This window comes from Oncorhynchus clarkii, chromosome 19, assembly GCF_045791955.1.
Source record: "Oncorhynchus clarkii lewisi isolate Uvic-CL-2024 chromosome 19, UVic_Ocla_1.0, whole genome shotgun sequence".
In the NCBI taxonomy this organism is placed as follows: domain Eukaryota; kingdom Metazoa; phylum Chordata; class Actinopteri; order Salmoniformes; family Salmonidae; genus Oncorhynchus; species Oncorhynchus clarkii.
Genome location: NC_092165.1, coordinates 46,815,910 through 46,831,659, shown reverse-complemented (window position 1 = coordinate 46,831,659; position 15,750 = coordinate 46,815,910). Strand labels below are relative to the sequence as shown.

At 42.1% G+C, this 15,750-nt stretch overlaps 1 protein-coding gene across 4 annotated transcripts in view; it reads left to right on the top strand.

Moving 5' to 3' along the window:
• Window positions 1–10,547, top strand: part of LOC139375316 (serine/threonine-protein kinase D3-like) — a 70,620-nt gene extending 60,073 nt beyond the window's left edge. For 3 of the 4 annotated variants that reach the window (XM_071116979.1, XM_071116980.1, XM_071116981.1), the window contains 5 exons: window positions 6,452–6,613; window positions 7,296–7,394; window positions 7,501–7,768; window positions 8,347–8,432; window positions 8,578–10,543. In XM_071116979.1, coding sequence (XP_070973080.1) covers window positions 6,452–6,613; window positions 7,296–7,394; window positions 7,501–7,768; window positions 8,347–8,432; window positions 8,578–8,751 — 789 coding nt within the window. In that variant the 3' untranslated portion in view covers window positions 8,752–10,543. Of the gene's footprint in view, window positions 1–6,451; window positions 6,614–7,295; window positions 7,395–7,500; window positions 7,769–8,346; window positions 8,433–8,577 lie in introns of all 4 variants that reach the window. The other variant, XM_071116977.1, reaches the window with a different exon arrangement.
• Window positions 10,548–15,750: the final 5,203 nt, after the last annotated feature.

Here is a 15,750-nt window from a genome sequence, read left to right as displayed (position 1 = left end):
TGACACCTTTCGGACTGAATGCGTTTGTATGGCAAAAGTTTTAATTAAATGTATAATTTATCTCTCCCACATGCCAATATTGAACCAACGATATGCTACCTTTCTGTAGCATTTCTGACACTGCTAATATATTTTCAGAATCTCAGATTTCTAAAACCGGGACCAGCAACTAGCTAGCGAACACCAGTCAGATGAGAAGCAAGCTACAAGCAAAGGAAGCTAGCTAGCTAGGTATATTTAAACTAAATCAGACCACAAATAAGTAAGCTAGCAAACGTCCCCGCTGCTATAGCCTGTTAGCTAGCCAACTAGCCAGTAGCTACAGGTACACGCCAACGAGACTGTAACATAGCTTTATAGATCGTAGACTATAACGCAATGTTGATAATATATCATAGCTAGCTACATTCTTCCATAAAGCAAAGCTGGCTGGCTGGCTAGCTAAGTAAAGTTTGTCAAGATCAAACTTTTTGAACTTTGGGAAACGCTGCTAACTGGGAAACTGCCACACTACTCAGGCATGTTACTGTCAAACTGGCTAGCTAGCATCATGTGCAGACAGATGTCAGTTTCAGCACAAACAACTGCTAGCTAAGCTACATTTCCCCAACCAAGCCTCGCACAACACAAATTGTCTTGCTAGCTGCTGAATCTAAATGCACATGCAAGTAGCGCATCGGCTGTGCATTGTAGTAAGTGAACACAATTAGCTAGATCAACACACGAGACCGAGACGTCGCTGTTAGAGCTTCCAGAACAAACTCAAGCTCAGTACACTGCCTCCTTTGTCATCGATACAATTTTCTTCATGCCTTCTTCATGCCATAATCAAGCGCTGACAGATCATCAGTGTCAAGTTACTTTTCAGTATGTTACCAAAAAATTTAACAAAGTAAGCAAATTTACGTTTAAAATATGTATTTTTTCAGACATTGAAGTTAGGGTCATTTTAGGTTCTAAATGAACGGTGAATATATGTATTTTTAGGAACTTTAAAAGATGTACAGTACCATTCAAAAGTTTTGACACACCTACTCATTCAGGTGTTTTTATTTTTACTATTTTCTACATTGTAGAATAATAGTGAAGACATCAAAACTATGAAATAACACACATGGAATCTTCAAAGTAGCCACCCTTTGCCTTGATGACAGCTTTGCACACTCTTGGCATTCTCTCAACCAGCTTCATGAGGAATGCTCTTCCAACAGTCTTGAAGGAGTTCGCACATATGTTATTGGCAATCACAGAGAGACAACTTGATTCTATGTTTAGCGGAGATCTTCTGTTTATAAAGTGAAGAGGAAGAGCAACAAAGCATGTAAAGACCCGGTTAGCTGTTCTATAAGTGGTCTGAGGCAGTCGGTAAATAACGAGTGTTTTCAAGTGCAACTGTAGTAATGGTGGTTTTGGGAAACAGCTCGGTGATTTAACGATGTGTCTACGAAGGTTCTAACGATGAAGTTAGCCTTAAGATGCTTTTGGGAAACTGGGCCCTATTAAAATAATATATACAGTTGAAGTTGGAAGTTTACATACACCTTAGCCAAATACATTTAAACTCAGTTTTTCACAATTCCTGACATTTAATCCAAGTAAAAATTCCCCGTTTTATGTCAGTTAGGATCACCACTTTATTTTAAGAATGTGAAATGTCAGAATAATACTAGAGAGAATGATTTCTTTCAGCTTTTATTTCTTTCATCACATTCCCAGTGTGTCAGAAGTTCACATACACTCAATTAGTATTTGGTAGCATTGACTTTAAATTATTTAACTTAGGTCAAAGTGTTCAGGTAGCCTTCCAAAAGCTTCCCACAATAAGTTGTGGGAAGCTCAGTTCTGCTCACAAATTTTCAATAGGATTGAGGTCAGGGCTTTTTGATGGCTACTCCAATACCTTGACTTTGTTGTCCTTAAGCCATTTTGCCACAACTTTGGAAGTATGGTTGGGGTCATTGTCCATTTGGAAGACGCATTTGCGACCAAGCTTTAACTTCCTGACTGATGTCTTGAGATGTTGCTTCAATATATCCACATAATTTTGATGCCATCTATTTTGTGAAGTGCACCAGTCCCTCCTGTAGCAAAGCACCCCCACAACATGATGCTGCCACCCCCATGCTTCACAGTTGGGACAGTGTTCTAAGGCTTGCAAGCCTCCCCCTTTTTCCTCCAAACATAACGATGGTCATTGTGGCCAAACAGTTCTATTTTTGTTTCATCAGACCAGAGGATATTTCTCCAAAAAGTACGAACTTTGGCCCCATGTGCAGTTTCAAACCGTAGTCTGGCTTTTTTTATGTCGGTTTTGGAGCTGTGTCTTCCTTGCTGATCGGCCTTTCAGGTTATGTCGATATAGGACTCGTTTTACTGTGGATATAGATACTTTTGTACCTGTTTTCTCCAGCATCTTCACAAGGTCCTTTGCTGCTGTTCTGGGATTGCACTTTTCGCACCAAAGTACGTTCATCTCTAGGCGTCTCCTTCCTGAGCGGTTTGACGGCTGCGTGGTCCCATGGTATTTATACTTGCGTACTATTGTTTGTACAGATGAACGTGGTACCTTCAGGCGTTTGTAAATTGCTCCCAAAGATGAACCAGACTTGTGGAGGTCCACAAGGTCTTGGCTGATTTCTTCTGATTTTCCCATGCAAAGACGCACTGAGTTTGAAGGTAGGCCTTGAAATACATCCACAGGTATACCTCCAATTGACAGCACAATGCCACAGATGGCTCAAGTTTTGAGGGAGCATACAATTGGCATGCTGACTGCAGGAATGCCCACCAGAGCTGTTACCAGATAATTTCATTATTTCTCTCTCATAAGTTGATTCCAATGTCGTTTTAGAGAGTATGGCAGCACTTCCAACCGGCCTCACAGCTGCAGACCACGTGTAACCACACCAGCCCAGGACCTCCACATCCTGCTTCTTTACCTGCGGGATTGTCTGAGGTGGTGCTGAGGAGTATTTCTGTCTGTAATCAAGCCATTTTGTGGGGAAAACGTCAATCTGATTGGCCCACCCATGGCTGCGTCCTTGCCCAGTCATTTGAAATCCATAGATAAGGTTCTAATTCATTTATTTCAATTGACTGATAAAACATACCTTATTTACATAAATATACATACATTTTGCTATGAGGCTCGAAATTCCGCTTAGGTGCATCCTGTTTTCATTGATCATCCTTGAGATGTTTATACAACTTTTTGGGAGACCACCTGTGGTAAATTCAATTGAGTAGACATGATTTGGAAAGGCTCACACCTGTCTATAAAAGGTCCCACAGTTGACAGTGCATGTCAGAGCAAAAACTAAGCTGTGAGGTCAAAGGAATTGTCCGTAGAGCTCCGATACAGGATTGTGTTGACACAGATCTGGGGAAGGGTACCAAAACATTTTTGCAGCATTGGTGGTCCCCAAGAACACAGTAGCTTCCATCATTTTTAAATATAAGAAGTTTGGAACCACAAAGACTCTTCCTAGAGCTGGCCGCCTGACCAAACTGAGTAATCGGGGAAGAAGGGCCTTGGTCAGGGAGGTGAGCTCTAGAGTTCCTCTGTGGAGATGGGAGAACCTTCCAGAAGGACAACCATATCTGCAGCACTCCACCAATTGGGCCTTTATGGTAGAGTGGCCAGACGGAAGCACCCGACAGTCCACTTGGAGTTTTCCAAAAGGCACCTAAAGACTCTCAGACCATGAGAAACAAGATTCTCTGGTCTGATGAAACCAAGATTGAACTCTTGGGCCCGAAGTAGCCACGCTTTTCCTTGATTTGTAGCTTTGCAAATTCTTGGCATTCTCTCAACCAGCTTCACCTGGAATGCTTTTCCAACAGTCTCGAAGGAGTTCCCACAAATGCTGAGCACTTGTTGGCTGCTTTTCCTTCACTCTGCGGTCCAACTCATCCCAAACCGTCTCAATTGGGTTGAGGTCGGGTGATTGTGGAAGCCAGGTCATCTGATGCAGCACTCCATCATTCTCCTTGGTCAAATAGCCCTTACACAGTCTGGAGGTGTGTTTTAGGTCATTGTCCTGTTGAAAAAGAAATGATAGTCCCACTAAGCGCAAACCAGATGGGATAGCGTATCGCTGCAGAATGCTGTGGTAGTCATGCTGGTTAAGTGTGCCTTGAGTTCTAAATAAATCACAGACAGTGTCACCAGCATCCCCTCACCATCACACCACCGCCTCCATGCTTCACGGTGGGAACCACACATGTGGAGGTCATCGTTTACCTACACTGCTTCTCAAGAAGACACTGCGGTTGGAACCAAAAATCTCAAAGGACAGATTTCCACCAGTCTAATGTCCATTGCTTGTGTTTCTTTGCCCAAGCAAGTGTCTTCTTCTTATTGGTGTTGTTTAGAAGTGGTTTCTTTGCAGCAATTTGACCACGAAGGCCTGATTCACGCAGTCTCCTTTGAACAGTTGATGTTGAGATGTCAGTTACTTGAACTCCGTGAAGCATTTATTTGGGCTGTAATTAAGGTGGTGCAGTTAACTCTAACTTATCCTCTGCAGCAGAGGTAACTCTGGGTCTTCCTTTCCTGTGGTGGTCCTCATGAGAGCCAGTTTCATCATGGCGCTTGCCGTTTTTTGCGACTGAACTTGAAGAAACTTGAAATGTTCGATATTGACTGACCTTCATGTCTTAATGTAATGGACTGTTGTTTCTCTTTGCTTATTTGAGCTGTTCTTGCCATAATGTGGACTTGGTCTTTTACCAAATAGGGCTATCTTCTGTGTACCACCCCTACCTTGTCACCACACAACTGATTGGCTCAAACGCATTAAGGAAAGAAATTCCACAAATGGACTTTTAACAAGGCAGTTAATTGAAATGCATTCCAGGTGACTATCTCATGAAATTGGTTGAGAGAATGCCAAGAGTGTGCAAAGCTGTCATCAAGTGAAAGGGTGGCTACTTTGAAGAACCTCAAATATAAAATATACTTTGATTTGTTTAACACTTTTTTGGTTACTACATGATTCCATAATTTTGATGTCTACACTATTTTTCTACCATGTGGAAAATGGTAAAAAATAAGAAAAACACTGTAATGAGTTGGTGTGTCTAATTTTTGACTGGTACTGTATGTGGACACCCCTTCAAATTAGTGGTTTCTGCTATTTCAGCCACACCTGTTGCTGACAGTTGTATAAAATCAAGCACACCGCCATGCAATCTCCATAGACAAACATTGGCATTGGAATGGCCTTACTGTGGAGCTCAGTGATAGCATGCTACCTTTCCAATAAGTCAGTTAATCTAATTTCTTCCCTGCTAAAGCTGCCCCAGTCAACTATAAGTACTGTTATTGTGACATGGAAGCGTCTAGGGGCAAGAACGGGACAAGCTCACAGAACGGGACAGTACTGAGTAAATGGTCTGAATACTTATGTAAATGTTTCTGTATTTCATTTTTTTTTCTAATACATTTGCAAACATTTCAAAAAAACAGTTTTTGCTTTGTTATTATTGGGTATAGTGTGTAGATTGATGAAGGGGGAAAAATAATTTTATCAACTTTAGAATAAGGCTGTAATGTAACAAAATGTGGAAAAAGTCAAGGGGTCTGAATACTTTCCAAATGCACTGTATCTCATTGGGCTGTATGTATATTTAGAAATTGGCCTATTGTAAACATGTATTATTGTAGCGTCACCATCTTTATTGCAAAAAATAAATACAAATACATACAACTTTAATTAAGGTACATAGTCATTTGACGGAGGCAATAACCTGCTCATTGATCAGCACGGCAATTGATAAAACTGAACCATGTTTGCAGAACAAGTGTTTCTGAGCTTATGTAAATATTACACAGGTAAGCTAACGGTTACAGAAATCAGGAATGCAAACAGGCTCCATAGACCTCTATATATGAGTGACTGTGCTCAACACACAACAACTGTTGTGATAAAATAAAGGTTTAAGGAAATACAGGCAGGCATCACATTACTACAAGCATAACAACTTGCTCAAAGTATGCTTTCATATCATTTTAAAACGATTGAAAAGTCTGCGGACTGGGATTAGTACGGTGTTTGAAGAATCCAATACTTTAAATTGTATGTGGTACAAATCACATTATTGTGGGAGCACCTCCTCTAAGAGTATGAATTAGGCTGTTTGAGAAGGTTTGAATCCTAAGCAACCTTCCTACACATAGTTTGAAGTACAATAGACCAACGTAACTACTGTAGTAGGTCAAAGCTGTGTGCTGGAAAACCTTGGTAGAGCATTGGTGAAGAAGGCATTGTGGTGCTCATGTGTATTTGCTTGCTTTTTCGGCTTCAGACAAATCCCTACTTCTCACTTAACACTGTTTTTTGTTTTTAATACAGTAGTCATTCTTGCTGAGTTTCTTGAGTTTCGAACTGTGACACTGAAATATGGCACAGGATAGAATGTTGACTCTGAGGTTTGCTCCCTCGTTTAGAACCTTCACCATCCTGGCATCGTCAACCTGGAGTGTATGTTCGAGACGCCAGAGAGGGTGTTTGTTGTCATGGAGAAGCTCCATGGAGACATGTTGGAGATGATCCTGTCCAGTGAGAAGAGCAAGCTCCCAGAACGCATCACCAAGTTCCTGGTCACACAGGTCTGTCTCTTTCTCCCATTCTTGCTTGCTCTACTTTTCTCTTATCTCATCTCTAACTCCCCCTCTATCTCTCTGTCCTTGCTCACTTTCTTTCTCCCTCTTTTCCTCCCTCTCCCTTTCTCTATAAAATCTGTAGTAGACTCAACCCCGGGCCTATTTATTCTTGCGGTGTGTGGATATGGGGGGGATTGTTTACGGGGACCGCTGGTCTGGATGGCATCATCGCCGTATCCCTCCCGGTGGATTACAGCCTGCGGTGGCATAGTGGTGCGCGTCTCTGCTCTGGTCTGTGGGCTAATTAGAAGAGAGGGGCCCCGGGGCCAAACACGAGCTGGTCCATTAGGCATGGCTCTGATGTGGTTTATCAGGACTTTGTCAAAGTCAGGAGTCGGGCAGCAGTGTGGAGTGTTTAGAGGACCTCAGCTAAACATGCTTGCAGCGGTAGCAACTACAGTTTATGCTTACACCACAGCAGAGATGAGATCATGTCTCCATATGGAACCTAAGAAAGTGACCAACCTAGAAATAGCTTAGTTAACTACTAAAATACTAATGCAACTCCCATTATTTACACATTATATTTTATGAGTGAGTCCATAAGGTTGTATGAATGGGTCATTGTGTGGTATGATGTGGTTTGATATAGCTAACCCCATGGGCTTTGGGCTATGTTCTGTAACAGATCCTGGTGGCTTTGAGACATCTGCATTTCAAGAATATCGTCCACTGTGACCTGAAGCCTGAGAATGTGCTGCTGGCCTCAGCAGAACCCTTCCCTCAGGTAACAACCAGTAATCTTTCTAGTAAAATATTTATTGTATGTGTATAAAATGTGTGGAGGAGACAACGTAGCATTCTCATGTGTGTGTTCGTTTTTGTCCTGGCAGGTTAAACTGTGTGACTTTGGCTTTGCCCGCATCATTGGTGAGAAGTCGTTCAGGCGTTCGGTGGTGGGTACCCCAGCCTACCTGGCCCCAGAGGTGCTGCGTAGTAAGGGCTACAACCGCTCCTTGGACATGTGGTCAGTGGGGGTCATCATTTACGTCAGCCTTAGTGGCACCTTCCCCTTCAACGAGGACGAGGACATTAACGATCAGATCCAGAACGCTGCCTTCATGTACCCACCCCAGCCATGGAAGGAGATCTCTGCAGAAGGTAGGAAGGAAGGAAGGCAGGCTGTTTAATAATATTTAAATGCGTGAATGCTAAGTGACGACGCACATCTCTGTAAAGTGTGTAATGTAACTACAGATGTAATTTGATCACCCTGATGCAGGAGAACTTTCCTGCAATGCATGAAATGTAAAACTAGTAGTGTATTTGAGGTTTAAAAAGGCTTCTAGAGTTTGTATTTTCCACTTTGACATTTCTGACTTGATTTTCCCTTACAAAAAATGTATCAACCACTATAAAAATGTCCATTAATTATAATCTACAGAATAATTCACATTTCCTGTTGTAGGACAAGGGTTTTGCAAACTCGGTCCTGCCCCCCCCCCCACCACCAAGTTGAACTATGATTTATAATATACAGTAGTGTAGGCCTATGTGGGGGATATTTAGATGGGGCTGCAGGGAGATTTGTTAGTGAATCATGTAAACCACACAGGTCAAAGAGCCACAGGGTCTGAAACCCACGCTGGTAGATCCAGACGTGTGGGTAGAGAGACAGCACTGATGTTGCATGTCTACCTCAATTCGAGACTAACATTACATCTCTATTCCTCTCACAGCTACTGATCTCATTAATAACCTCCTACAAGTGAAGATGAGGAAGCGGTACAGTGTGGACAAGTCTCTCAGCCATCCTTGGCTACAGGTAATAAATATTAGCCTAATTATACTGTAAGCAGTGCATAGGCACATCTAACAAAACATTTCCACACGTTTCATAATGTGACTTAGAAAAGGGCAGACATTGTATTGGATCCCTGCTAGAACTCCTGTTCCTCTCTCTCTTTCAGGACTATCAGACATGGCTGGACCTCAGGGAGTTTGAAACACGGCGTGGCGAGCGTTACATCACTCACGAGAGTGATGATGGGCGTTGGGAGGAGCATGCAGACGAGCACAGCCTGATCCACCCAAAACACTTCATCATGGCACCCAACCTGGACGATATGGAGGAGGACCCCTAGTAGCCTGTAGGACATGTTACAGGCTACAGGTGTCGTCAAGAGGAAAACCATAGGAACCTCTGCAGGTTATGGACCTTTGGAAGCATTCCCTTTAAAAATGGTTGGGAAAGGATCAGATACCCATGTGCAGGGGCTGTGTGACAGGGAGACATTCTGACCCAAGACTCTATGGTTAGACACTGCCACAGGGAACAGACAGGTGGCACTGTGGAGGCGTCTGACTCTATGACACGGCAGTGTAACCAAAAACGTTGGGTGAAGGACTTTTTTACATGACTTTTTTTTAAAAATTTTATGTTGTAGAATCATTCTATGATGAAGCTTAATTTCATTGCTCCTTTAAGGAAATGCATCATTATTGCAAGGCAAATGACAATTAAGAAATGCAATTTTCTCAACATAGGGAGTGAAAGTAATGGTATGCTATTCTACCTGTGAAGGGCTTACAGAGTGAGCTTAAAGGGCACTTTTTACAAGGGATTTGTATCCACAGAAAGATTGGAATGCTTAGGTATTTGCAAACATAACTTTGTGCTTATACCAGTATTGTTTTTAAAGTCCTTTGACGGAATGAAACTGGAACTCTCATGTTATATTTGACTAATGGGGTACATTTTTTGCACTATACTACCATCCACCCTAACAATTTGAAGTTGAAAAGTTAGCGCTGCTGCATCAGGTTCCCTGGAGAAAACTACCAAAGGACAGAAATGGTTGACTGCGTCTCAACTTGACGTTTGTGGTAAGAGCTTGATACAGTAATTCCTAAAGTAGGTGAGTAGTATGAAGTTTGTGAAAAGGGCTGCAATACAAAGCCATTAGTAGAGCACCTATCAAATAAGCAAGTCAATTTAAAATCTGAGGGACAAAAGACTCCAACTCGTTGATATTATTGATGTTCCATTTTCCTGGTTTTTCACAGCTCATGACCAATAACTAATCGTTTTTTTATAATGACAGTCTTATCATTGTGGCTCACTCTACTTCATTGAGATTTACTACGTACATTCCATGCAGGGTTGAAAGCAAGACTGGTGATGGGACTACCACACCTTCAAGGTATTACAGTAGCTGTCTACTGTATGTGAAAGAGACTTGGTTGAACCAAGGCCACTCCAGGTCCTTGTATCAGGCTATGCCAGCTGAACAGGAGGGACTGAGAAATGGGCTTACTACGGGGTTTATCATGAGGGGCCAAGCCTTCATTACAAGGGCTCCATCATGCCAATACCATGCATGGGTGCAAGGTATACAACATTGTTCTATCCGTTCATTTGAATTTGTGAAGCAAACGGAGAGATGAGAAACCCATTTTACTCATTGGTGAGTGTTTGGAAAGAATAGCCTATTGTGAGCATCTTTTGTGTTTTTCTACATCTCCTACTTTCATGGAGTTGATCTTGAATATCACAGTGAATACGTCAGTGCAGTGCACTGTTGGTTTCTCAATGAACATTCCTGGTCTGCTTTTGACTGCTTTATGTCTCCCCCAAGGTTACCAAAGTATGTTTCACCCGTAATTACATTTTGATTTGACGACCATTAACTACATTTCAACGCCTGTGTCCATCTCAAGCAGTCCCTATGCCCAGAGGAAGCTGTAGCCGAAAGCGGGCTATTAACTGGGAGGATAGATCCTGGTTCAGGCTCTACTGGTCGTTAATCTGGGAGAATGAAGGTGGATCTATTTGTATTGTCCTGTTCTTGTCTGTGTTGCCGCTGGATTGGCAGGTGTCGGTGTTTTGTATATTTTAGTACATACACATTTAATAAAACTCTACTTCTTTACATACCTATTGATTATCAGTTTGTGTGTGTCATAAAACTGGATTTCTCAGTTTAATCAACAACAACAAAAATGGTTATTAAAGTTGTATTTATTTTTTACAAACAGAAGAAGAAAAACAACATTGTACAGCATTAAAACATTGTGCATGAAATCCAGACAACTTGTTTGTATCGGTAATCCTATCAAGCATTTGTTCATAAAATGCTACAGTTGAAGTCGGAAGTTTACATACACTTAGGTTGGAGTCATTAAAACTTGTTTGTTAACAAATTATAGTTTTGGCAAGTTGGTTAGGACATCTACTTTGTGCATGACACAAGTAATTATTCCAACAATTGTTTACAGATTACTTCACTGTATCACAATTCCAGTGGGTCAGAAGTTAACATACACTAAGTTGACTGCCTTTAAACAGCTTGGAAAATTCCAGAAAATTATGTCATGGCTTTAGAATCTTCTGATAGGCTAATTGACATCATTTGAGTCAATTGGAGGTGTACCTGTGGATGTATTTCAAGGCCTACCTTCAAACTCAGTGCCTCTTTGCTTTGCATCATGGGAAAAGACCTCAGCCAAGACCTCAGGGAAAAAATTGTGGACCTCCACAAGTCTTGTTCATCCTTGGGAGCAATTTACAAACGCCTGAAGGTACCAAGTTCATCTGTACAAGCAATAGTACGCAAGTATAAACACCATGGGACTACGCAGCCGTCATACCGCTCAGGAAGGAGACTCGTTCTGTCTCCTAGAGATGAACGTACCTTGGTGGGAAAAGTGCAAATCAATCCCAGAACAGCAGCAAAGGACCTTGTGAAGATGCTGGAGAAAACAGGTACAAAAGTATCTATATCCACAGTAAAACAAGTCCTATATCGACATAACCTGAAAGGCCGCTCAGCAAGGAAGAAGACACTGCTCCAAAACCTACATAAAAAAGCCAGACTACGGTTTGCAACTGCACATGGGGACAAAGATCGTACTTTTTGGAGAAATGTCGTCTGGTCTGATGAAATAGAACTGTTTGGACATAATGACCATCGTTATGTTTGGATGAAAAAGGGGAAGGCTTGCAAGCCAAAGAACACCATCCCAACTGTGAAGCATGGGGGTTAGCAGCATCATGTTGTGGGGGTGCTTTGCTGCAGGAGGGACTGGTGCGCTTCACAAAATAGATGGCATCATGAGGGAGGAAAATTACGTGGATATATTGAAGCAGCATCTCAAGACATCAGCTTGGTCACAAATGCGTCTTCTAAATGGACAATGACCCCAAGCATACTTCCAAAGTTGTAGCAAAATGGCTTAAGGACAACAAAGTCAAGGTATTGGAGTGGCCATTACAAAGCCCTGACATCAATCGTATAGAAGATTGTGGGCAGAACTGAAAAAGCGCGTGAGCAAGGAGGCCAACAAACCTGACTCAGTTACCCCAGCTTTGTCAGGAGGAATGGGCCAAAATTCACCCAACTTATTGAGGGAAGCTTGTGGAAGGCTACCCACAACGTTTGACCCAAGTTAAACAATTTAAAGGCAATGCTACCAAATACTAATTGAGTGTATGTAAACTTCTGACCCACTGGGAATGTGATGAAAGAAATAAAAGCTGAAAGAAATCATTCTCTCTACTATTATTCTGACATTTCACATTCTTAAAATAAAATGGTGATCCTAACTGACCTAAGACTGGGATTTTGTACTAGGATTTTTTACTAGGATTAAATGTCAGGAATTGTGAAAAACGGCGTTTAAATGTATTTGGCTAAGGTGTATGTAAACTTCTGACTTCAACTGTACTTCCAACATTGACTATATTCACTGTTTCAGAGTAGGAGTGGAATGACCCTTCTAAATTCTAAGGATTACTCTAGCTGCTGTAACCATACCAACAGTCATCAGTGCAAATTCCTACTTTGTTACATTCGGTAACTCTGTTCTATCGCCCAAGAGATATTCTCTGTGAAACTGGAATTGTTAAGCCCAACCATTCCTCCAGACATTTCAAAACATCCTTCCAGAAAGGTAGCTGTAATGTACATTACCATATTGCATGTACAAATGTCCCAGTGTCATTTTGGCATTTCCAACACAGAGAATTGTTGGTCATCCACATCTGATGAAGCCTTGTTGGGGTCCAATAAAACCGATGTAGTATCTTATATTAAGTAAGTTTCCCCCTGGACAAGATCTTCAACCAGGTATCATCCTCAATTTGCCATATTGTTCTGAGGTTTTTACAGTCTTTACTCTGCAGATGACTAAATAATTAGGTAAAAATGACTGCTTATTGTTTGGGGTTTTCCAAATACTCAGCTATTGGGTTCTTTGCTGGATTTTGTTGACAGCCGGTTAATAAATATTTCCAGAAATGTCCCTTGTCTCCCACATATTTTTGTAGCATATGAGTATGACATTAAAACTTCATTGTACAGATCACCTATAGTATGAATTCCTTTCAATAGCCATTGTTTCCAGTACACATACTTCTTTCCTATCTGTAGCCTAGGATTGTGCCACAATGAGTGTCCTTGTTTTAGATGTGAAAATCCACATTTCTTGTGTCCTGGTCTCCACACCTCTTTTGAGTATAACAAAATTGGGTTGGGAGTTTCAACAGACCTCTCCCCTGTAAGACTATGTAACAGAGTATCAACAGACCTCTCCCCTGTAGGACAATATGACAGAGTATCAACAGACCTCTCCCCTGTAAGACTATGTAACAGAGTATCAACAGACCTCTCCCCTGTAAGACTGTAACAGAGTATCAACAGACCTCTCCCCTGTAAGACTATGTAACAGAGTATCAACAGACCTCTCCCCTGTAAGACTATGTAACAGAGTATCAACAGACCTCTCCCCTGTAAGACTGTAACAGAGTATCAACAGACCTCTCCCCTGTAAGACTGTAACAGAGTATCAACAGACCTCTCCCCTGTAAGACTATGTAACAGAGTATCAACAGACCTCTCCCCTGTAAGACTATGTAACAGAGTATCAACAGACCTCTCCCCTGTAAGACTATGTAACAGAGTATCAACAGACCTCTCCCCTGTAAGACTGTAACAGAGTATCAACAGACCTCTCCCCTGTAAGACTGTAACAGAGTATCAACAGACCTCTCCCCTGTAAGACTATGTAACAGAGTATCAACAGACCTCTCCCCTGTAAGACTATGTAACAGAGTATCAACAGACCTCTCCCCTGTAAGACTATGTAACAGAGTATCAACAGACCTCTCCCCTGTAAGACTATGTAACAGAGTATCAACAGACCTCTCCCCTGTAAGACAATATGACAGAGTATCAACAGACCTCTGCCCTGTAAGACTATGTAACAGAGTATCAACAGACCTCTGCAACAGAGTATCAACAGACCTCTCCCCTGTAGGACTGTAACAGAGTATCAACAGACCTCTCCCCTGTAAGACTATGTAACAGAGTATCAACAGACCTCTCCCCTGTAAGACTGTAACAGAGTATCAACAGACCTCTCCCCTGTAAGACTATGTAACAGAGTATCAACAGACCTCTCCCCTGTAAGACTATGTAACAGAGTATCAACAGACCTCTCCCCTGTAGGACAATGTAACAGAGTATCAACAGACCTCTCCCCTGTAAGATTATGTAACAGAGTATCAACAGACCTCTCCCCTGTAAGACTATGTAACAGAGTATCAACAGACCTCTCCCCTGTAGGACTGTAACAGAGTATCAACAGACCTCTCCCCTGTAAGACTATGTAACAGAGTATCAACAGACCTCTCCCCTGTAAGACTGTAACAGAGTATCAACAGACCTTTCCCCTGTAAGACTATGTAACAGAGCTCTCCCCTGTAAGACTATGTAACAGAGTATCAACAGACCTCTCCCCTGTAAGACTGTAACAGAGTATCAACAGACCTCTCCCCTGTAGGACTGTAACAGAGTATCAACAGACCTCTCCCCTGTAAGACTATGTAACAGAGTATCAACAGACCTTTCCCCTGTAAGACTATGTAACAGAGTATCAACAGACCTCTCCCCTGTAAGACTATGTAACAGAGTATCAACAGACCTCTCCCCTGTAAGACTGTAACAGAGTATCAACAGACCTCTCCCCTGTAAGACTATGTAACAGAGTATCAACAGACCTCTCCCCTGTAAGACTGTAACAGAGTATCAACAGACCTCTCCCCTGTAAGACTGTAACAGAGTATCAACAGGCCTCTCCCCTGTAAGACTATGTAACAGAGTATCAACAGACCTCTCCCCTGTAAGACTGTAACAGAGTATCAACAGACCTCTCCCCTGTAAGACTGTAACAGAGTATCAACAGACCTCTCCCCTGTAAGACTATGTAACAGAGTATAAACAGACCTCTCCCCTGTAAGACTGTAACAGAGTATCAACAGACCTCTCCCCTATAAGACTGTAACAGAGTATCAACAGACCTCTCCCCTGTAAGACTGTAACAGAGTATCAACAGACCTCTCCCCTGTAAGACTGTAACAGAGTATCAACAGACCTCTCCCCTGTAAGACTATGTAACAGAGTATCAACAGACCTCTCCCCTGTAAGACTATGTAACAGAGTATCAACAGACCTCTCCCCTGTAAGACAATATGACAGAGTATCAACAGACCTCTGCCCTGTAAGACTATGTAACAGAGTATCAACAGACCTCTGCAACAGAGTATCAACAGACCTCTCCCCTGTAGGACTGTAACAGAGTATCAACAGACCTCTCCCCTGTAAGACTATGTAACAGAGTATCAACAGACCTCTCCCCTGTAAGACTGTAACAGAGTATCAACAGACCTCTCCCCTGTAAGACTATGTAACAGAGTATCAACAGACCTCTCCCCTGTAAGACTATGTAACAGAGTATCAACAGACCTCTCCCCTGTAGGACAATGTAACAGAGTATCAACAGACCTCTCCCCTGTAAGATTATGTAACAGAGTATCAACAGACCTCTCCCCTGTAAGACTATGTAACAGAGTATCAACAGACCTCTCCCCTGTAGGACTGTAACAGAGTATCAACAGACCTCTCCCCTGTAAGACTATGTAACAGAGTATCAACAGACCTCTCCCCTGTAAGACTGTAACAGAGTATCAACAGACCTTTCCCCTGTAAGACTATGTAACAGAGCTCTCCCCTGTAAGACTATGTAACAGAGTATCAACAGACCTCTCCCCTGTAAGACTGTAACAGAGTATCAACAGACCTCTC